The sequence below is a fragment of the Salvelinus sp. IW2-2015 genome, linkage group LG22, assembly GCF_002910315.2.
Source record: "Salvelinus sp. IW2-2015 linkage group LG22, ASM291031v2, whole genome shotgun sequence".
In the NCBI taxonomy this organism is placed as follows: domain Eukaryota; kingdom Metazoa; phylum Chordata; class Actinopteri; order Salmoniformes; family Salmonidae; genus Salvelinus; species Salvelinus sp. IW2-2015.
The window spans coordinates 3,094,744-3,119,308 of NC_036862.1; the positions used below are offsets into that span (position 1 = coordinate 3,094,744).

General features: G+C 44.7%; 1 protein-coding gene across 1 annotated transcript in view; it reads right to left on the minus strand.

Annotated features, from left to right (window-relative positions):
- Nucleotides 1-24,565, minus strand: part of LOC111982595 (ATP-binding cassette sub-family C member 5-like) — a 51,149-nt gene that overhangs the window by 7,740 nt on the left and 18,844 nt on the right. Inside the window, 16 exon segments of the mRNA XM_024014181.3 lie at nucleotides 4,832-5,114; nucleotides 6,876-7,005; nucleotides 8,419-8,565; nucleotides 10,681-10,865; nucleotides 11,479-11,575; nucleotides 11,745-11,888; nucleotides 12,150-12,353; nucleotides 17,611-17,683; nucleotides 18,021-18,145; nucleotides 18,903-18,974; nucleotides 19,444-19,746; nucleotides 20,284-20,391; nucleotides 20,640-20,788; nucleotides 21,998-22,145; nucleotides 23,778-23,951; nucleotides 24,316-24,549. Of these exon segments, the coding sequence (XP_023869949.1) occupies nucleotides 4,832-5,114; nucleotides 6,876-7,005; nucleotides 8,419-8,565; nucleotides 10,681-10,865; nucleotides 11,479-11,575; nucleotides 11,745-11,888; nucleotides 12,150-12,353; nucleotides 17,611-17,683; nucleotides 18,021-18,145; nucleotides 18,903-18,974; nucleotides 19,444-19,746; nucleotides 20,284-20,391; nucleotides 20,640-20,788; nucleotides 21,998-22,145; nucleotides 23,778-23,951; nucleotides 24,316-24,549 (2,576 nt within the window).

Below are 24,565 nucleotides of genomic sequence, written 5' to 3' on the forward strand. Positions count from 1 at the left end.
TTATGGACAGGGGCATGTTGCAATCCACAATCAGGTCTGACATTATGGAATTGGTGATAGCTTTTTGCTGTGGATGGTTTGTGTTGTACAGCTGATCATCTCACTCTTCTGGTATTCAAAGCTAGAAAATACCTTTCAAACAAAGAAATTGCAACATTTTGTTATATGATGGAGATTTTATCATCTCACCATATTTTTTGGTTGAATTCATATTTAAGAAACCTAATATTATTCAGTAGGTCATTTGTCTTTATGTATTTAGATACATTTCTATTTAAAAACGTTTTAACAGTATGCCTACAGGTAAAAAAAAACCTAGGTGTTATTTTAGATTCTGAACTCAATTTCAAATCACACATTAGGAACGTGACCAAAACAGCTTTTTACCACCTGAGGAACATTGCCACGGTGCTGCCGTTTCTCTCTCAGGCTGATACAGAGAGACTCGTCCATGCTTTCATTACAAGCAGGCTTGACTACTGTAATGATCTCCTGTCTGTTCTAACCAAGAAAGACATTGGTCAACTGCAAAACATACAGAATGCTGCAGTATGGGTACTGACCAAGACCAGATGGCGAGCACACTTTACACTTGCCTATTTTGGATGTTATTTTGGCATTAATACGTGTCACATATCAGTTTGCAAACAATGTTTAAAAATATATATCATTAAGTTAATAAAGCTGCATACAACCATGGTCTCGTTTTTGTTTTCTTGAGTAAAGCAGCTCCAAAATGCAGGTGTTTCAGCCTAGCTCAGTGCTTTCTGTAGTGGTGGGGCAAGCCAGCAGGAAATGGGAACATTGCGCCGTGATTGGCTCAGTGTTCTGTCACTCATGGGGACACTACGTCACAGGCCAAGTGTAAGTCCTTAGTAAGAGTAGACATCGAACATTTCAGCCATTTCACTGTTACATTTGGGTCCCTCCATAGAGTTACATTAGAAGAGTCCTTCCAAGAAGGCTCAAGGTCATTGGCCACAGATAAAATGACGTCAAATCATGTTATATGTATAGTACCTTTGATTGGACTGATCATGTCAACGTCTTACCTTCAAAATCTTAGCTTGCAGTCATCATCATGAATCATGTCAACAATCTACTGGCAAATACTTTTTAATCCTTGTCATATGAAGAGAAATAATGAAGAGAAATTATAGATAAAACGTATCGGTACTCATCGGCTATTGGACATTAATATTACACAACAAGTTGGAAATCGAAAATGTAAGAATGAGTGGTTTGGAAGGTATCAGTGGCTAACTGCAAGCATTGCAAAGCAATCAGTAACATTAGCCTGCTATTCAGTGGAGTAGCTGTGTGTCCCCCCCCCCCAGAGTTCCCACCATAAATCCAGAGAATGTCAGACTTTGATGACAAAGTTTGCCCACAAAGGACCGCCACTCCACCTTCCTGTTTTGAGTGAGCACAGCACAAGGTGAGTCCAAAAAAGTCTTATAACGTTATGCTGCTGTAAAAATGATACAATATGCCAGGGAGATATGTATACTGTAGCTAAGAAAGTAATACTAAGTGTATGTTGTGTTAGTAGCCCATGTGCCTCACCCTAATAATTGGGTCTATTTTCACCAACGTGATATTGTGAATCGTTTGTGGCCGGTGTGTGCTAGTTTGCAGACTTTTTTTTGTTCCGCTTTGACCAGTGCTACTGATAGTAGTGGTGGCACTTGGCTTGCACTTGCAAATTCAGCACATACAACATTCTATAATAGAATTGTGTTATTTGATGTGTCAAATTAAAAGCTTATTTAACGCGTCAAATAGTGTTATTTGACATATCTTTTGAGACACGCAAAGACCCAAACAGCGTTCAATGTGCCTCACCCTATTAATTTGGTCTATTTTCACCTCTTACTGTTCTGACTTGGTGGTGCACATGTAGCCTATAACCTGTTTTAGAGAAAGATAATCATTGAATATTGTAAGAGCTTTCATTGTCTGCTTATATGCCCCTTTTATTTATCCAATGGTTCTGACTTGGTTAACAGGGAGAACATTGTAAGAACAGCCCATGTTCTGAATTCTGTTGCTGTACATTTCAAAAGTGCTGAACAAAGTTATATTGACTACGTCCGTCGTCGCTCATTGTCTTAATCGAAATTACGGATTGTCGCTTGTCGTCCCCTTATGCCATAGTTTGTACATCTCAATTGTCAGTAGAAACCACATTTGTTTAAGCAAGTCAGCCATATCAGCTATGTTTTTTTAATAGACAGTAAATGAGGCTGAATGAACGGTTTCACTGCCAGACAAGGCTCCGCTGATAGCCAGGTGTAGCAGAGGTAAGGTGKCCAGCTCTCCTGCTATCTCTCTCAGAATGACCTTCTTGATCCAAATCAGTCAGGTTTCAAGACTAGTCATTCAACTGAGACTGCTCTTCTCTGTGTCACGGAGGCGCTCCGCCTGCTAAGCTAACTCTCTCTCCTCTGCTCTCATCCTTCTAGACCTATCGGCTGCCTTTGATACTGTGAACCATCAGATCCTCCTTCCACCCTCTCCGAGCTGGGCATCTCCGGCGCGGCCCACGCTTGGATTGCGTCCTACTGACAGGTCGCTCCTACAGGTGGCGTGGCGAGAATCTGTCTCCGCACCACGTGCTCTCACACTGGTGTCCCCCAGGGCTCTGTTCTAGGCCTCTCCTATTCTCGCTATACCCAAGTCACTTGGCTCTGTCATTATCCTCACATGGTCTCTCCTATCATTGCTATGCAGACGACACACAATTAATCTTCTCCTTTCCCCCTCTGATACCAGGTGGTGAATCGCATCTCTGCATGTCTGGCAGACATATCAGTGTGGATGACGGATCACCACTCAAGCTGAACCTCGGAAGACTGAGCTGCTCTTCCTCCGGGGAAGGACTGCCCGTTCCATGATCTCGCCATCACGGTTGACAACTCCATTGTTGTCCTCCTCCCAGAGTGCTAAGAACCTTGGCGTGATCCTGGACAACACCCTGTCGTTCTCAACTAACATCAAGGCGTGACCCGTTCCTGTAGGTTCATGCTCTACAACATTCGCAGAGTACGACCCTGCCTCACGCAGGAAGCGGCGCAGGTCCTAATCAGGCACTTGTCATCTCCCGTCTGGATTACTGCAACTCGCTGTTGGCTGGGCTCCCTGCCTGTGCCATTAAACCCCTACAACTCATCCAGAACGCCGCGCCCGTCTGGTGTTCAACTTCCCAAGTTCTCTCACGTCACCCCGCCCCTCCGCTCTCTCCACTGGCTTCCAGTTGAAGCTCGCATCCGCTACAAGACCATGGTGCTGCTACGGAGCTGTGAGGGGAACGGCTCCGTACCTTCAGGTTCTGATCAGGCCCTACACCCAAACAAGGGCACCTGCATTCATCCTCTGGCCTGCTCGCCTCCCTACTCTGAGGAAGTACAGTTCCCGCTCAGCCCAGTCAAAACTGTTCGCTGCTCTGGCACCCCAATGTGGAACAAACTCCCTCACGACGCCAGGTCAGCGGAGTCAATCACCACCTTCCGGAGACACCTGAAACCCCACCTCTTTAAGGAATACCTAGGATAGGATAAAGTAATCCTTCTAACCCCCCCCCCTTAAAAGAGTTAGATGCACTATTGTAAAGTGGTTGTTCCACTGGATATCATAAGGTGAATGCACCAATTTGTAAGTCGCTCTGGATAAGAGCGTCTGCTAAATGACTTAAATGTAATGTAAATGTAAATGTGTTGGGACTACTGTTGCGACAGCTATATGTAAGCCCTAACAGTTTGTCGGCACCGTTTGTCACCGTTATAGTGCAATTAATKTATTGTTTAGTGTTTGTAGTGGCTTTTCTGGCATCCATCCCACTTTTTTTGTGTGTGTGTGTTAGCAGATAATACCCAGGATAGAACATTCACTTTCTTGGGTGAATGCCCAGAAATAGCCTCCGAGAACTTCATCAGGAGCAGTCTTGCTACACATTCTCTTTTGCACCCAAACCTCCTCCCTTGTGCTGAAGACTAATTGACTTGACGAGTCCTTGATGAATGCAACTTTATTGGAAATTACCATGTCTGAAATGTGCTGAATAAATAAAGCTTGATTTGATACATAGGGATGTTAAAAACAAAAATCTGAACTTGCTGTCCACTTCAGACACAAATGATAGGGGGGACCCATTGCAAGCTAGCAAGTTCGAGAACATTACCTCACTTTAGCTAAAAATCTCCAATTAGAGTCGAGTGTTGTTGTTGTTGGCCCCCCCTGCCCACTGGATCCTCGTTGAAGTCTGTGGAAGTTGGTTGGCTAATAACAGAAGGTGCTGCAAGAGGATGAATGGAAGGTGATGCCCTTTTGGGATGGGGAAATCTAAACAAGTCTCCCGAGTCTCGAGTCATACAGCTCAAGTTCAAGTTAAGTCCCGAGTCATAGATGCTCAAGTCAAAGTCGAGTGGCATGTGCTTTTTCTTTTCGCAAAGTCAAAGTTTCAGGTCTCAAAATGTGTGACTCGAGTAGTATCAGAGTCCAAGTCATGTGACTCAACATCTCTGGTATGAAGTTATTTAGTTTAGCAACCCAATGTGAACTAGCATTAGGAATGCTAGCTGTACCCAAAGACTTCCAGTCTTTGAGCTAAGCTAGTTAGCATTGGCTCTTGAAACTACCTCCAACTTCGTTCATACTGGATGCAGATAAATAAAAATGGTATCCACATCATCTGACTCTGGCAAAGTACTGTAGATAAAGGGCTTCATTGCCAAAATCCCAAACTATCCCTTTAACAATTAGTGGAAAAAATGTTAAACTGATCCAAGATTAGTGTCTAGAGGCAACTTCACCATACACGTCGACAGCTCACCTGTCCAGGAACTCGTGGCCCCTGTTGTAGGCGTGGATGGTGGAGAGGCCCTGGATGCTGGAGGTGATGTGCGAGATGAAGGGCGACTGGGTGACGTTGTCCAGGCGCTTGAGCTCTCGGATGAACACGCGCGACACCATGTGGAGCATGGTGAAGAGCAGCACCAGGGGGCCCACAGCCACTAGGAACCAGGGGAAGATGCTGCCGATCACGCCCAGGCAGAAGAAGACCAGGATGACATTCTGGATGAACATCTCTGCCTGGAACGGCAGCCGCGTGTCCACTGGGAGGGAGGAAGCGGGGGGAGAGAGAGAAAAGACAAGAAGACAGATAGTTCAGTGACTATTACTTATTCCACTTGTGTAATCACTAAAAACACTCAACTTCATTACTATCATTACTGTTACAAAGTCAGTAGGAAATTGCTCTGTAAGGAACAATCTGTTCATATACATTGTTACAGTACAATAATAATGCACAAGAACAATATGTCCTTTAACTTCATGTTAAAGTTATAGTTTGGGATTTTATCTACTTCCCCAGAGTCAGATGAACTCATGGATAACATTTGTACGTCTCTGCGTGCAGTTTGAAGGAAGTTGCCAATTAGAATTAGTGGAAATGCTAACTAGCGTCAACGCAATGACTGGAAGTCTATGGGAATAGCTAGCATGCTAGCTGTTCCTGTAGACCAGGGGTTTTCAACCTTTTCTTGCCCAGGGACAAAATAAATGAATAACATGCCTCTAGCCTATTAGCTAGAAAGGTAACTCCAAAAACATTTTCCCTAAGAGCATCTGTTAGCCATGTGTTGGCAAATTAGGGCTGACCCCATTTAATCAATTGGTCGATTGTTTGCCTGATAGGCTGTTAGTCGCCCAAGATTTTTTAGTCGAGCAGTGGCAAATATAAAAAAATATATACAGTGGGGAGAACAAGTATTTGATACACTGCCGATTTTGCAGGTTTTCCTACTTACAAAGCATGTAGAGGTCTGTAATTTTTTATCATAGGTACACTTCAACTGTGAGAGACGGAATCTAAAACAAAAATCCAGAAAATCACATTGTATGATTTTTAAGTAATTAATTTGCATTTTATTGCATGACATAAGTATTTGATCATCTACCAACCAGTAAGAATTCCGGCTCTCACAGACCTGTTAGTTTTTCTTTAAGAAGCCCTCCTGTTCTCCACTCATTACCTGTATTAACTGCATCCCATAATTTCGAATTACAATGTTTGTTGCGGTAATTTCAATATATTATTATTACAGTCTTACCGTTGGAGTGGACACGTTGTTTGCAGAGCGCACAACCTAGGCTACACTCGTGAGCAAAGAGTTTGTTTATTTCATCCCATTTACGAGTTGTCAATTTATTAATTGTCTTTGGTTTGGAGCGCTCCAATCAAACTTGAGTAAGGACATGCACTTAATTACGCATAGAAGTAGGCCTAGGCAGGCCTCTGGAGTGTCACAGCCAGTCGTGACTGGGAGACCCACGAGATGGTGTTTCTTCCGACACATTGGTGTGGATGGCTCCCGGGTTAAGCAGGCAGTGTATCAAGAAGCAGTGCGTGCTTGGCAGGGTCATGTTTCGGAGGACGCTCTCGACCGTCGTCTCTTCCGAGTCCATAGGGGTGTTGCAGCGATGAGACAAGACTAACTACCAATTGGATATCACGGAATTGGGTAGAAAAAGGGGTGGGAGGCCCCGGTGCACAACTGAGCGAGAGGACAAGAACATTAGAGTGTCTAGTTTGAGAAACAGACGCCTCACAAGTCCTCAACTGGCAGCTTCATTAAATAGTACCCTCAAAACACCAGTCTCAACGTCAACAGTGAAGAGGTGACTCCGGGATGCTGGCCTTCTAGACAGCCTTCTGCCTTCTAGCTGGCCCTCTGTCCAGTGTTCTTTTGCCCATCTTTTCTTTTTATTGGCCAGTCTGAGATATGGCTTTTTCTTTGCAACTCTGCCTAGAAGGCCAGCATCCCGGAGTCACCTCTTCGCTGTTGACATTGACTGCTCCAGGTGGTCCATACCCTCGTCCATGTCTTTAGAGAAGCGGTTGAGGATCCGTCCAGTGGGCGTGGTGTCAAAGAACTTCATGGGGCTGCGGAGAATTTTCCTGAAGAGCTCCTCGTGCAGTCTRGACGAAGCTTTCAAAGTGCCCTGAGGGTACAATAATAGTAGTCATTCTATTTTGGGATTTTTAAAGCAAACTTTTTCTATATCACATAGCTCAAATGTTTTAGACAGATGTGACCATACTCCACTGAACAGAAATATAAACGTAGCATGTAAAGTGTTGGTCTCATGTTTCATGAGCTGAAATAAAAGATCCATACGCACAAAAAGCTTATTTCTCTCAAATTTTGTGCACACATTTGTTTATATCCCTGTTAGTGAGAATGTATTATTTGACAAGATAATCCTTCCACCTGACAGGTGTGGCATATCAAGAAGCTGGGGACAATAAAAGGCCACTCTAAAATGTGTAGTTTTGTCACACAACACAATGTCACAGATGTCTCAAGTTTTGAGGGAGTCTGCAATTGGCATGCTGACTGCAGGAATGTCCACCAGAGTTGTTGCCAGATAATGTTAATTTCTATACCATAAGACGCCTTCGTCATTTTAGAGAATTTGGCAGTACGTCCAACCGGCCTCAGAACCGCAGATCACGCGTATGGTGTCGTGTGGGCAAGCGGTTTGCTGATGTCAACATTGTGAACAGAGTGCCCCATGGTGGGGTTACGGTATGGGCAGGCATAAGCTACAGACAACGAACACAATTGCATTTCATCAATGGCAATTTGAATGCACAGAGATACCGTGACGAGATCCTAAGGCCCATTGTCGTGCCATTCATCCACCGCCATCACCTCATGTTTCAGCATGATAATACACGGCCCTGTGTCGCAAGGATCTGTACACAAYTCCTGGAAGCTGAAAATATCCCCGTTCTTGGCCTGCATACCCACCTGACATGTCACCCATTGAACATGTTTGGGATGCTCTGGATCAACGTGTACAGTAGTGTGTTCCAGTTCCCGTTAAAATCCAGCAACTTCGCACAGCCATTGAAGAGTGGGACAACATTCCACAGACCATAAATCAACAGCCTGATCAACTCTATGCGAAGGATATGCTGCATGAGGCAAATGGTGGTCACACCAGATACTGAGTGGTTTTCTGATCCATGCCCCTACCTTTAAAAAAAAACAACAGATGCATATTATGCCCAGTCATGTGAAATCTATAGATGATAGGGGCCTAATGAATTTATTTCAATTGACTGATTTCCTTAAATGAACTGTAACTCAGTCAAATCTTTGAAATTGTTGCATGTTGCGTTTATATTTTTGTTCAGTGTACTTTATACATGATCTATTTTAGTTAAGTAGTTAAGTTTACTAAGATTCATCCGTCAGTCCTTTGGCGTAATCTCTCTGGGGTTATACACAAACACACAATACCAGACAGAACAAGCACAACAAAATCAAATCAAATTTTATGTGTCACATGCGCCGAATACAACAGGTGTAGTAGACCTTACAGTGAAATGCTTATCTTATCCTTTACCTTGACAAATATGATGCCGCGCAGGAGTTTGAGCAGCAGCATGACACCCATAGACGAGGCGTAGACTCCAGCGTAGTGCTGCATCAGGGGGTTGTCCCTCATGCTTTCGCTCACCACCGAACTGTTCCCCACCAACACTGTGGTATTCTACACACACACAGGACAACATATTCAATACTCAGATAAGGGAGTATTCTGAGGGGTGGTTGATGGTTCAAATCCCAGGTCAGTCAATAAAGGTGGGAGTTGACCTGGCGACAAGAAGGCTTTTTTTTGTTATTTTTTACCCTGTTTTTCTCTCCAATTTCGTGATATCCAATTGGTAGTTACAGTCTTGTCCCATCGCGGCAACTCCCATACGGACTCGGGAGAGGCGAAGGTCGAGAGCCATGCGTCCTCCAAAACACGACCCTGCCACACTGCTTCTTGACACACTGCTCGCTTAACCCGGAAGACAGCCGCACCAATGTGTCGGAGAAAACACTGTACAACTGGCGCCCATGTCAGTGTGCATGCGCCCAGCCCGCCACAGGGGTTGCTAGTGCGCAATGGGACAAGGACATCCCGGCCGGGCCAAACCCTCCCCTAACCCGGACGACACTGGGCCAATTGTGCGGCGCCTAATGGGTCTCCTGGTCACGGCCGGCTGCGGCACATCCCAGGATCGAAACCGGGTCTGTAGTGACGCCTCTAGCACCGCAATGCAGTGCCTTAGACTGCTGCTCCACTTGGGAGGCCCAGGCTAATGGCTTCTTTTTGACCCCAGGTATCTTCTGCTGTTGTGCCTTTGAAAGGCCCTTAACCCCTAAAAGCACTGAATGACAATGGTTAGAGGAGCATCTGGAAAAGCATTATATGAAACAAATGAATTGCTCTAACAGCCTCTCTCTCTGGCAGGTGAATGCATGGGGGAGGGGCTCTGGTAGAGCCATTGGGAAGTCCTTGGAAGAGCAGTTTGTCTACTGACCCTTAAGTTTCCCATCCAGCGAGCTGTTATTCAGTTCAAAGGGCAAGGTAAACAGTCTGTCTCCTCAGAGAGTGATGGAGTGCTGCATCAGATGACCTGGCCTCCACAATCAACTGACGTCAACCCAATTGAGATGGTTTGGGATGAGTTGGACCGCAGAGTGAAGGAACAGCAGCCAACAAGTGCTCAGCATATGTGGGAACTCCTTCAAGACTGTTGGAAAAGCATTCCAGGTGAAGCTGGTTGAGAATGCCAAGAGTGTGCAAAGCTGTCATCAAGGCAAAGGGTGGCTACTTTGAAGAATCTCAAATATATTTTGATTTGTTCCACACTTTTTTGGTTACTACATGATTCCATATGTGTTATTTCATAGTTTTGATGTCTTCACTATTATTCTACAATGTAGAAAATAGTAAAAATAAAGAAAAACCCTGGAATGAGTAGGTGTGTCCAAACTTTTGACTGGTAGTGTACACAGATAAGAATATACTAAATCTAACCCCCCAGCAACACCGCACACACACACAGTCAATGATCAAGATCAAATTTACACATTCAATATTTAAGTATACCGCTCCCCTTACACCTGCTCTCACCACTGATTAGTTGAGTAGCTTATGTCCATATATCACTCACACACCAACACTAGTGTGTGAAAACTGTCAGTTACTAGTGTTGGGGAGTTTAACGACTACTACTCCTGAGTTATTGTCATTACAGTTTCTAACAAAGACAAGTTCAGTTTGTACTTTTCTGGCAGTTTTCCAGAATGTTGAACTTACCCCCCCCAAAAGGTTGAGGCGTAAACAAGGTCTAAAAAACGAATCTCGGTAAGTAATCAGGTTCTCTCTTTAAGATTGGATTTGTCAACACATTCTCTTTCCAATTCTTAAAATGGAATTCCAATGAATCTCCTAAATTGACTGAATAGAAAAGGAATTGACCCACAACCAACGGCATTGGGGAAAACTGTGATCCGGAACAGAGATTCACATCACTGTCATATCGATTTAAAAATAAATCTAAACTAAATAAGACGGATCAAAGGCAACACCGTTGTAAACAATAAAGTTTATTTTCCAAATCAACACTTATGTTTTTTAAATGTTCCAACTCTGAGTATATAAAATGGATTCATTGAAATTCAAAAGTGCCATTCACTTTCCAGTCAGATTTTCTACTCTCAAATCTAATTCGCTTCCAGAATCGACAACTACACTGAAATTACATTGACCCTCCCCCAACCCTACCACTCGATGCAAACCCTGCCACCCAATGCCACCTGTGCCACTCACCCCGCTGCCCTGCTTGATCCAGTAGCTGAGCCACCAGTTGCTGAAGGCCGTGCTGCCCACGTTGAGGACGAAGAGGGCCAGGATTAGGAGGAAAACCAGCGCTCCACCCGAGGCCTGGATGTAGACGCCGTACACAGACCAGGGAACTGAGCCCCGCCCACGCTCCTCCACCTGCATCAGCTGGCCTGGGGGACAAGGAGGGAGGGAGGTTGATTGAGAGAGGTTGCGCTGGGTGGAATCTCGTTCCCAGACACTTCCGCCCACCTAGCAGCTGGGGACGAGGTTATGGTGGGTGACATTTTCTAATTGGCAGAATAGCACTGAACTCTGCGGAAAAGCGTTCATACCGGTACTAATTGTGGAAACAATTATGAACTTCACTCATATGTCCATGACAGGACGACAATTATTTACATAATAAACAAGTTGTGTATTAAATGCTGTCTTGTGTATTACAAGTGTGATGGTTATTTTGGTCAACTTTGCTCGTGGCTTTGTGAGGACGGTTTTGCAGACATAATGCATTGTCCTCTGTCTCAATACTCCTTAACGTTCTCCTTTTCTACTAAAGCACTAGAAGCTATAAAGGATGGATAACATTCCACCACATGGCTCTCATTCATCAAGCACTTCGTGGTTATGACTGAGAGAAAGGAGCTGAGGACAGGAAGCCAATTAAAACATTTGAGATACAGCCCCACACGTCCCCGAAGCACGAGCACACACACACACCAGTAGTCTGCATGCATGCACACATACGCACGCACACACTCTGTGGCTAGTACAAGGGTTCCGTACCGTTGTCTTTGCTAACAGGCTTGTCCTTCTTTACAGATCCAGACTTTGTGTTCTCTGGGGGTTTCTTTAAGGAGTTCCCAGACTTGTTAGTTGGCACCTTTTGAGGAACAATGACATGTTACAAGTAACGTGAACCACAATACAACCACAATATAGACCACACTCAATAAACATGACATATGCAAACTAAATTTAAACAAGACATCAGTGGTGGACATTTCTTTTAGCATAACAGTCTATACACACACACACACTGTGCCTCTCACCTCCAGGAAGGGCGTCTCTCCCAGCTGTAGGTTGTTGAACATGGCTGCGTAGTCTCTATTGAGACGCATCAGGTCCTCGTGGCTGCCCTGCTCCGTGATGCTGCCCTCCCTCATGAAGATGACATCATCGCAGTCCACAAGGTACTACACACACACACACACACACACACACACACACACACACACACACACACACACACACAGTGAGATATAATTCCCCCTCCCTGAACGTCATAAGTAAAGATGGGGCCCAACCTATCCATGAGAGAAGTCCTACCAAACAATTATACAGCAAATAATTGCTTCTTAAGGTTAATACAAGACCTTATGTAGCTTATCTAGACCTTCTGCCTATGAATCTTATGTAGTGCTTTGCAAACAATATAAAATGTATTAAGTATTCACCTGCAGCTGGTGAGTGACGAAGACGATGGTCTTGTGGCGGAGCTGCTTCTTGATGGCGTTGTTGAAGATGTGGTTGCCCACGTGGGCATCCAGTGCACTGAGCGGGTCGTCCAGGATGTAGATGGCTCGGTCACTGTACAGGGCACGCGCCAGGCTGATCCGCTGGCGTTGCCCGCCACTCAGGTTGGCGCCACGCTCTCCGATCTGAGGAGACATAACAGACTCATTGATCGATTAATATAATAACAATACATATGAAGGTGCAGGGGTGGATTGGCCATCTGGCAATTGTGGCAAATGCCAGATGGGCTGGACCATTTTTCAGTTGGGTGGACTTGTTAAAAATGGACAAACATGGCCTGCCGAGTGGCACAGCAGTCTAATGCACTGCATTGCAGTGCTAGAAGCATCACTACAGATCCAGGTTCGATCCCGGGCTGTGTCGCAGCCGGCCGCGACCGGGAGACCCATAGGCGGCGCACAATTGGCCCAGAATCATCCGGGTTAGGGGAGTGTTTGGCCGGCATGTCCTTGTCCCATTGCACTCTAGCGACTCCTTGTGGCGGCCGAGCCACTTGCACGCAGACCTCAGTCGCCAGTTGTATGGTGTTTCCTACGACACATTGGTTTGGCTGACTTCCGGGTTAAGCAAGCAGTGTGTCAAGATCTGTTTTCCAATTTGTTGCTCAATTTCTCTGTTATACTAATCTATAAATGAGCCTTTGGCTGATCAGTAGGCAACACCCAGCCCACCTACCAAGATGGGCCGTCCCGGTCTTCTGATAGGCTGAGCTCACACAAAGTCAATTTCAAAGTCAAACACGGCATCAGCAAAAAGACCTGCTCCGACTCTAATCAGTTAGACAGCCAAGATCATGGACCGTAAAAAAACGGAAAGGGTGCCTATGAACTTCGAAAAAGCACATTCTACATTGTCACCTCACTCAAATCGTACTATCGTTTGGGCAGCTAAAACCATGATTTGGTCACACATGATTGCTGTAATGAAAGATGGTGCCCTGCCCCTGTGCCTGTTTTGCTGGGGCCCTGCTGTAGATATATATTTTTCTCAACAGCTACTATTTTACAACCAAGATATTTGATATGGCTTTGAGATCTGGAGCGGTGCTCACAAGAAATGCGCAACGGCCATTGCGAGGGCATAGACCTATAGGTGTCACGGGTAGTAGCCTTCAACTGCAAAGTTTTATTCGGACCACAAATGTAATGATGGATGAACACATGACTACTACCAGCAGTGGGTATTATTTAGGAGTTAGCTATCTAGTTAATGTTTTGAGATTTAACTTCCTTGGGTGATGAACCCCGACCTAATTAGCCTATGATATTAGTTAGTGCACATAAAGATGTAGTAAGTCAGTTAAAATGTTATTTCTTACGTGCGCCAAATACAACAGGTGTACACTTCACCATGAAATGCTTACTTAAGAGGCCTTTCCAAACAATGGTCCCATGTTTCATGAGCTGAAATAAAATATCACGGAAATGTTCCATACGCACAAAAAAGCTAATTTTGCTAAAATGTTGTGCACAAATTTGTTTACATCCCTGTTAGTGAGCATTTGTCCCATGCCAAGATAATCCAGCCACTTGACAGGTGTTGCATTTCAAGAAGCTGATTAAACAGCATGATCATTACACAGGTGCACTTTGTGCTGGGGACAATAAAAGGCCACTCTAAAATGTGCAAACGCCACAGATGTTTTAAGGGAGTGTGCAATTGGCATGCTGACTGCAGGAATGTACACCAGCACTGTTGGCAGAGAATTGAATGTTAATTTCTCTACCATAAGCCGCCTTCAACATCATCATCATCTTAGAGAATTTGGCAGTAAGTATAACTGGCCTCAGAACTTCAGACCACGTGTATGGCGTTTTGTGGTCAAGCGGTTTGCTGATGTCAACATTATGATCAGAGTGCCCCATGGTGGCAGTGGGGTTATGGTATGGGCAGGCATAAGCTATGGACAACGAACACAATTGCATTTTATCAATAGCAATTTGAATGCACAGTGATACGGTGATGAGATACTGAGACCATTTGTCCATGTCGCAAGGATCTGTACACAATTCCTGGAAGCTGAAAACGGCCCAGCCTGCATACTCAGAAATGTCATCCATTAGGAATGTTAGGGATGCTCTGGATCGACGTGTACGACAGCGTGTTACAGTTCCCGACAATATCTAGCAACTTTGCATAGCCATTGAAGAGTAGTGGGACACCATTCCACAATCAACAACAGCCTGATCAACTCTATGTGAAGGATATGTCACGCTGCATGAGCTCGACACATCTTGGTCACACCAGACGACTAGTTTTCTGATCCATGCAGTGGTGTAAAGTACTTAAGTAAAAATACTTGAAAGTACTACCATAAGTAGTTTTTTGGGGTAATCTGTACTTGACTTTATTAATATGTTTGACAACTTTTACTCTTAATTTTCTTCAGGAATGTGGTGAAGTATGTACTTTTAACTCCATACATTTTCCCCTGACACCCAAAAGTACTAGTTACATTTTGAATGCTTATCAGGACAGGAAAATGGTCTAATTCATACACTTATCAAGAGAACATCCCTGGTCATCCCTACTGCCTCTGATCTGGCGGACTCACTAAACACATGCTTCATTTGTAAATGATGTCTGAGTTGGAGCGTGCCCCTGGCTATCCGTAAATACATTTAAAAAACTAGAAAATGTGTCCATCTGCTTTGCTTAATATAAGGAATTTGAAATGATTTATACTTGTATTTTTGATACTTATTAAGTACATTTTAGCAATTACATTTACTATTGATACTTAAGTATATTTAAAACCAAATACTTTTAGACATTTACTCATGTAGTATTTTACTGGGTGACTTTCACTTTTTCTGGAGTAATTTTTCTATTAAGGTATCTTTACTTTAGACAATATGGTACTTTTTCCACCACTGGATCCATGCCCCTACCTTTAAAAAAAAAAAAGTATCTGTGACCAACAGATGCATATCAGTATTCCCAGTCATGTGAAATCCATAGATTAGAGGCTAATTAATTCATTTCAATTGGTTGATTTTCTTGTATGACCTGTAACTCAGTAAAATCTTTGAAATTGTTGCAAGTTGCATTTATATTTGTGTTCAGTATAAAAAAGGAAATAGTAACACAATAAAATAACAATAAGGAGGCTATATACAAGGAGTTGTGGTACCGAGTCAATGTGCAGGTGTACAAGGTAGTTGAGGTAATATGTACATGTAGGTAGGGGTAAAAGTGACTCGGCAATCAGGATAGATAATGAACAGAGTGGCAGCAGCATATGTGAAGAGTGTGAAGGAGTGAATGTGTGTGGAGTCAATATATATATATACAGTGGGGAGAACAAGTATTTGATACACTGCCGATTTTGCAGGTTTTCCTACTTACAAAGCATGTAGAGGTCTGTAATTTGTATCATAGGTACACTTCAACTGTGAGAGACAGAATCTAAAACAAAAATCCAGAAAATCACATTGTATGATTTGTAAGTAATTAATTTGCATTTTATTGCATGACATAAGTATTTGATCACCTACCAACCAGTAAGAATTCCGGCTCTCACAGACCTGTTAGGTTTTCTTTAAGAAGCCCTCCTGTTCTCCACTCATTACCTGTATTAACTGCACCTGTTTGAACTCGTTACCTGTATAAAAGACACCTGTCCACACACTCAATCAAACAGACTCCAACCTCTCCACAATGGCCAAGACCAGAGAGCTGTGTAAGGACATTCTCTTATACACATCGACCTGTACAAGGCTGGGATGGGCTACAGGACAATAGGCAAGCCTGATGCAGTGAAAAACAACACATTTTATGGGACATTTTTAAGTGCGGAGTAGGGCTATTGCGGTGACAGTATTACCGCCACATGAGTCATGACCGCAGTAAAATTCCACGTGTTTATAATTTTAAAAAGGCTAATTGATCATTAGAAAACCCTTTTGCAATTATGTTAGCACAGCTGAAAATGTGTGCCCGATTAAAGAAGCAATAAAACTGGCCTTCTTTACACTAGTTGAGTATCTGGAGCATCAGCATTTGTGGGTTCGATTACAGGCTCAAAATGTCCAGAAACAAAGACCTTTCTTCTGAAACTCGTCAGTCTATTCTTGTTCTGAGAAATGAAGCTCTATTCCATGCGAGAAATGACCAAGAAACTGAAGCTCTCGTACAACGCTGTGTACTACTCCCTTCACAGAACAGCGCAAATTGTCTCTAACCAGAATAGAAAGAGGAGTGTGAGGCCCCGGTGCACAACTGAGCAAGAGGACAAGAACATTAAATGTCTAGTTTGAGAAACAGACGCCTCACAAGTCCTCAACTGGCAGCTTCATTAAATAGTACACGCAAAACATCAGTCTCAACGTCAATAGTGAAGAGGCGACTCTGGGATGCCGGCCTTCTAGGCAGAGTTGCAAAGAAAAAGCCATATCTCTGGCCAATAAAAACAAAAGATTAAGATGGGAAAAAGAACCCAGACACTGGGCAGAGGAACTCTGCCTTGAAGGCCAGCATCCCAGAGTTGCATCTTTGGACAAACCAAGATACCAAGCATGATAAACGCTTAAACATAGCTTTTAAATCAACTTGTGCATTTGATTGAATATACAAAGCTATGACCCCCCTATTTTATTGTAATGACATGAAAAACATTTGCAGATTATTATCAATGACTTATCAACAGTTGTAACAAGCGGTCCAGTTTAGGAAATCCTCACTGGTGCCCTAGTTTATAGAAAGACCCATATATGTTTTGAATTCTAAGTCATTCTAAAGTTTGTATAATTCACTAAAGTTGCCAAATAACTCTAAATCAAGCGTATAGGACCTGTTTCAAATTATCACTTTTACGCTCAACATAGCCACTTCATTTGCACAGTCGCTCCGTAATGGGAAAATATCCTTTCTATTTAATTCTTCTTACTATAAAATCATATAATATACAATAATGGCACGGGACTTATAAGTATATCCTACCGGCTAAATTAACTAGCCTACAGCATGGCATATAGCCAGACAACATACATTAAGGTCAACTCATATTCTGTTCTTCTAAAACACATTTTCCTCATCATGCTTCTTTAGATCTGCCTAAAATAAATGATGGATTTATTGTGATGGTGTATATTAAAATGGATTTATTAGACTTTTTAAAATATAGATGTTCCAAAAGGCCCTCATTAGTGGTTTGTATGAGGCTTGAATGCATGGAGGCCTGGAGATGCTAAAAGTGTTTATATTAATTAAACAATCAATTACTGTGATACCGACAGTCATTCGCATGACACCTACCGGCTGACAAAATGTCATGACAGCCAAACAGCCTTAGTACGGACTATAAAACATTTTCTCATCTAGACACAATGAAGCCCAAAGTAGTATTTCCATGGTGGATAAACAATTCATAATGCTCACCTCAGTCAGATCAGCGTTGGGCAGGATAGCCAGGTCAGGTCTCAGACAGCATGCACTCAGAACAGCCTGGAACCTGGAAAATACACAGTGGAATTATACTTCAGAGCTATATTGGGTAATGGATGAGCGCCTTAGAAATCACTATGTACATTAATGCAAATCGATTCTCACAGTAGTATCATTCCTGTGGCCTGTGTGCTCCAGTGGTTAGTGCTGTGGACCCCAGCACACATGTACAGGCAGCCTAGGCTACCAGTGTCGGCATGGGTTTGAATCCGACCCTCTGCCCTTTTGACTCGCAATCTCACCGAGCTTTCTGGTCTCCTCTTCACTGTCCTACTTCAATGAAATAAAGATATATTTGAACCCCCCCCCCCCCCCCCAAAAAAACTGTAGTTTCATTCCGTTACCTTTCCTCCTCGTACTCTTTCCCAAAGAGGATGTTGTCCCTGAGCGTGGCATTGAGGATCCAGGCCTGCTGGGCCACATAGGCAAAGTCCCCGTTCACCGCCACCTTGCCCTCCAGCAGAGTCATCTAAAGGTCATAAAGGTCACAGGTCAGAGGTCACTACAGGTCATCCTCCAATCACTCACTTGCTCCGCGGTGAAGTTTGCCCCTAAGTACAGATCTAGGATCAGCTTCCACTCCACAAATTTTAACCTTAATCATTAGTGGGGCAAATGCAAAACTGACCCCAGACCAGCATCTAGGGGCAACTTCACCCTAAAACCATTCACACCCGGGGGGTTGTATTGAGTGAAGTGAAACGTTCACATAGAAATGTGAACGATAGAGCCGACAATTCCCCATTCTACCTGACAAGGCAATCTTGTGTTCTACATAACACAGTTACGTATAACCTTCAGTAAAGTTGCACCCTCTCCAACAGGCCCCAGGGCATCATCCAGCTTAGTCAACGGATGTCTATAGAGTAAGGGAGGGCCACAGGTGCTACAGTGTGTGCCTGTTATTAAATTGGTGTACAACAAGAGCCAACAAGAGTTTACACCATATCTCTTACAACAGGGGGCTGTCGCTAAAACAGTACTTTTTTCTACACTGGACGTGTATCGTTTGCCATTTGAGCAGAGCGCATATTAAGTTCTCTCAGGCGTGAGCTGCACGTCGGATTCTTAAAAAGAGAACCAGAGCGTAATTTTACGCTGAGCAGCTCGAGCCTCTCACGGAACTGTCCTGCTGACAGCCAGGTTTAATTTGAATGAATAGGAGCGCCTCACGCTCTGCTAAAATGACACGTCCAGTGTAGCAGGCCTGTTAAGAGGAATCTTACCTGTCCAAGAATGGCAGAGATCAGAGAGGTCTTCCCACTGCCCACGCTTCCACAGATCCCAGTCAGCTTCCCCTGGAGACACAGGGTAGTATAGTGGGTATTTGTGTTGTACAATGTACACATTGGCAGTGAAAAGATGAATCGCAGTGCACAATAAAACTAACTCAAGTTGATGTTTTCTAACCCCTAGTTTTAGCATGTAAATAGAGGCCTGAATTTTCCCTGCAGTTAACCACAATAACTCTTCAAACTGTACGGCTCATTTGCCTTTCAACCATGCATAGATACGAAGACCACAGTCTTATTTGACTTTTTGCTGAACATGGGATGCATCCCAAATGGCACACTATTCCCCACCTACTGTATGGGCCCTGGTCAAAAGAAGTGCACTATATAGGGTAGCATTTGGGACGCATGCCATATTCTTTGACCTCCACCACCTGCTTCAAACCACTGAATGTGTGCACTGTTTACTACTGTACGTGAAATGTTTTCTGTCCTTTCACAACCACACACTCCCGTCCCATGGCTAGTTAGCTACCTGCCGAACGGTGAGGTCCACACAGTGCAGGGTCCTCTGCAGCCGCTGGCTGACGGAGAGGATGGGAGGGATCTCCCCCACCTTCAGCAGACGCCCTGCCTGCTCCCCTGCCTCGTCCTCATGGGCGGGCCTCCGGCGCCTGTGCCTCTGGGTGGAGCCAACCGAGGGGGTGCCGCGGGGGGTGGGCTGAGCACTGTGACCCGCCGTCTCCCAAGCTAAGCTGGCGCCAATCATCTCCACGGCAACCTGGGGGTTCAGGGGCTTGTCCCGGATCATCTCCACCTCCGCCATCAGGAACAGGCTCTGGTAGGCATGGGAGAGAGGAGAGAGGCGTCAGAGAACAAACACACACATTACAGGCTCACATGCATGTCGGAGTCTAGTCACGATGACAATGTCAAGGTCATTGATGTCAAGGTTCAAGCAGCTCAAACCTATCTATTTGATTTACGTAAGGCTCTTTCATTCCACTGCATCTAAAGCCGCTTGGCACCGCATTGCCCCCTGCCCATAGTTCCGTGAGGTGCTGAAGTGTGTCTGTGTACTTGTGTTCTGAATTAATGTGGGTGTGTGTGTGTTTCTTAGAGGACCGAGAGGGGGATTAGGAGACACACAGCCCCTTCCTGGTCCAGGACAAACACTTGTCCTGCCAACACACCCAGACTCAAACACATCCCACTTACATTGCACAGAGCCAACCAGACCAACAGACAGGCAGAACCAACACATCCCACTCACATACCACACAGAGCCAGACGAACAGACAGCGCCAGACAAACAAGAAGGCGACAGACAAACAAGACAGCGACAGACAAAGACAGAAAAAGGCAGAGATCTTACCTTGAACCTCTCCATGGCTACTGATGCTTCTGACAGGGACTTGACAGAGAAAGGGGTGACCTTCAAGGCAAAGGTCATGGCATTGAAAACAGTCACCACTGTAAATGCCTGCGAGGGGAAGAAAGCAATATGGTCATTGCCTCAACATGCCATTCTTCTCACTGGCAGGGTTGGAGTGTTGCTTACACCTATTCAATACTCTCAGATCTACTGGAGTGTCTAGGGTGGCTCAAACGGCACCTTATTCCCTATTTAGTGCACCATAGTAAAGCCCTGGTCAAGTCTAGTGCACTAAATAGGGAATAGGGTGCCATTTGGGAGGCAGACTGGGATTGGACCAGAGACCTGGTAGCTACCTGAGCGGCGGTGAGGTCGTAGCCCAGCAGCATGTGAGTGGAGAACGTGGCAACGCTGGCTATCACCACGACGATGGGAGCCACGCCCACTGTGATGCTCTGGAAGTAGCCAGTCCTCTCTAGGATGATGCGCTCCTCCTCTCGAATCCCTGCAGGGGCAAATATATCCGTCAGTCAGACAATCAATGAGTCAGTCCGTGAGTCAAACAACGAGTCAGTCAGTCCGTCAGTCAAACGAGTCAGTCCGTCAGTCAAACAACGAGTCAGTCAGCCAGTCAAACAACGAGTCAGTCAGCCAGACAAACAACGAGTCAGTCAGTCAGTCCGTCAGTCAGTCAAACAACGAGTCAGTCAGTCAGTCCGTCAGTCAAACAACGAGTCAGTCCGTCAAACAACGAGTTAGTCAGTCCGTCAGTCAAACAACGAGTCAGTCCATCAAACAACGAGTAAGTCAGTTCGTCAGTCAAACAACGAGTCAGTCGTCAAACAACGAGTCAGTCGTCAAACAACGAGTCAGTCCGTCAAACAACGAGTCAGTCCGTCCAACAACGAGTCAGTCCGTCAAACAACGAGTCAGTCCTTCAAACACGAGTCAGTCCATCAACAACCAGTCTGTCAGTCAAACAACGAGTCAGTCAGTCCGTCAGTCAAACAACGAGTCCGTCAGTCAAACAACGAGTCCGTCAGTGTGTCAAACAACGGAGTCCGTCAGTCCGTCAGTCAAACACGAGTCGTCAGTCAGGCCGTCAAACAACGAGTCCGTCAGTCAGGCCGTCAAACAACGAGTCCGTCAGTCAGGCCGTCAAACAACGAGTCCGTCAGTCAGGCCGTCAAACAACGAGTCCGTCAGGCCGCCAAACAACGAGTCCGTCAGGCCGTCAAACAACGAGTCCGTCAGTCATCCAACCAGCCAGCCAATAAATAAGGCAGTCAATCAAACAATGAATCAGTCAGTCAGTCATCCAACGAGCCAGCCAGCCAGTCAAACAATAAATCAGTCAGTCAGTAAAATAATGGTCGTATCCCATGCATACGACTACAGATGGAAGTCGACAGGAAAGGTGCATTTTGCTAATTGTTTATCCCCATAATGCAACAGAAATTTGCAAGGCGGTGACCAACGTTGGGCACAGACTTCACAAAACTTATCAGCTCGAATGCGCCCAATGAGTCAGCCAGCCAGTCCGTCAGTCACTAGTCTTCATCTAAGAAGATTGACCTGAGATTAAAACACCAGATCACATCTGATATTCTGCGCAGATGACTGCGAAAAAGTTTACATGGAATACCACTAGTCATTCAGTCAGTAATCAATCAACCAGCTAATTGATCAATTAAATCTCACACACGGCACTTACTGCGCACATCCTGGGAGAAGGCCTTGACCCAGGCATACATCTTGATGAACTTGATGTAGTTGAGGATCTCGTTCATCTTCTGGACCCGACGGTCCGTCACGGCCACGCCCTTCCTCCTGAAGTAGGCCGTCAGCCTCGAACTGAACATCTGCAGCAGGGAACACAGAGAAAGGTTATGTCTTTTCACTGTTCTGTGTGTTTTTTTGTTTGTTTATATCCAAGTCTGCATGCATGTAGAGTACCAGTCAAAAGTTTGGACACACCTACTCATTCCAGGGTTTTTCTTTATTTTTACTATTTTCTACATTGTAGAATAATAATAATAATAAAACATCAAAACTACTATCAAAACACATATGGAATCATGTAGTAACCAAAAAAGTGTGAAACTAATCCAAATATATTTGAGATTCTTCAAAGTAGCCACCCTTTGCCTTGATGACAGCATTGTACACTCTTGGTATTCTCTCAACCAGCTTCAACTGGAACGCTTTTCCAACAGCCTTGAAGGAGTTCCCATATATGCAGAACACTTGTTGGCTGCTGTTCCTTCACTCTGCGGTCCAACTCATCCCAAACCATCTCAATTGGGTTGAAGTGGAGTGATTGTGGAGACCAGGTCATCTGATGCAGCACTCCATCACTCTCCTTCTTGGTCAAATAGCTCTTACACAGCCTGGAGGTGTGTTGGGTCATTGTCCTGTTGAGAAACAAACTATAGTCCCACTAAGCACAAACCAGATGGGATGGCGTATCGCTGCAGAACGCTGTGGTAGCCATGCTGGTTAAGTATGCCTTGAATTCTAAATAAATTACAGTGTCACCAGCAAAGCACCCCCACACCATCACACCTCCTCCATGCCTCACGGTGGAAACCACACATTTGGAGATCTGTAGACCTACTCCGCGTCTCACAAAGAAATGGCGGATGGAACCAAAAATCTCAAATTTGGACTCATCAGATCAAAGGAGAGATTTCCACCGGTCTAATATCCATTGCTCGTGTTTCTTAGCCAAAGCAATTCTCTTCTTCTTATTGGTGTCCTTTAGTAGTAGTTATTTTGCAGAAATTCGACCATGATGTTGAGATGTGTCTGTTACTTGAACTCTGAAGCATTTATTTGGGCTGAAATTTCTGAGGCTGGTAACTCTAATGAACCTATCCTCTGCAGCAGAGGTAACTCTGGGTCTTCCTTTCCTGAGGCGGTCCTCATGAGAGCCAGTTTGATCATAGCGTTTGATGGTTTTTGCGACTGCACAAAGTTCTTGAAATGTTCTGGATTGATTGACCTTCATGTCTTAAAGTAACGATGGACTGTCGTTTCTCTTTGCTTGTTTGAGCTGTTCTTGCCATAATATGGACTTGGTCTTTAACCAAATAGGGCTATTGTCTGTATACCACCCCTACCTTGTCACAACACAAATGATTAGCTCAAATGAAATGAGGAAAGAAATTCCACTATTTAACTTTTAACAAGGCACACCTGTTAATTGAAATGCATTCCCGGTGATTACCTCATGAAGCTGGTTGAGAAAATGCCAAGAGTGTACAAAGCTGTCATCAAGGCAAAGGGTGGCTACGTTGAAGAATCCAAATATATTTGATTTGCTTAACACTTTTTTTGGTTTCTACATGATTCCATATGTGCTATTTCATAGTTTTGATGTCTTCACTATTATTCTACAATATAGAAAATGGTAAAAAAAAAAAAAAAACTGGAATGAGAAGGTGTGTCCAAACTTTTGACTGGTAATGTATGTATACATGTGGGCTGCTCACCATAGCAGGGTAGAAGAGGATAAAGACTGCAGAGCCCAGTAAGGAGGTGGGCCCCAGTATAGCCAGGTTGTAGCCCATCCCCAGCACAGCAATAAGAGGCCCACCTGCAAGCAGACTGCCCACAGCCGCAGCCTCAAACATCCGCTGGCCGTCGTTAGAACACATGTTGATCAACTGCAGAGAGAGCAACAGAGAAAGCGAGAGACACTTACAGCAGTACAGAACTACGCCATCTTTATCTCTTACTCTGCGTGCACATGTATTGTGTTGCAAATCATGTGTTTTGGCAACAATAGCAGACTGTTTTGCCCTTGCTCGCATTGTATTAAAGGTGTGTCTCAAATACAATAAAAGGAGTGCTTGGCACTTTCTCATTCACACTAACGATAAGCAACATCTGAAAACCCGAAACACGGTTTAGTCTAAATGGGAGCTGGCATTATTGTGAGGCTAACCATTACCTCACCCCTTTCCCCCCACCTGCCCAGTTCTCTTAAAGAAAAAACATTTGCGTGAACGCTCTGTCTGGCGATCTCACCTGTCCCATGGATTTGTCTCGGATGCTGCGGAGCCGCAGGATCTTGTGGAAGGCCATGGTGAGGATGGCTCCCCGCAGGCGGGTGCCTGTGCGGTAGTTGAGGGCCCAGGTGAGCGCCAGTGACCAGGAGCGGACCAGCTCGGTGCACAGCAGCCCCACGACCAGCAGCAGGCCGTAGGGCAGGTCGGGCTCCGCCTGCTCTGTGTACTCCAACAGCCGCTTCACCACAAAGGCCTAGCAGGAGAAGAGA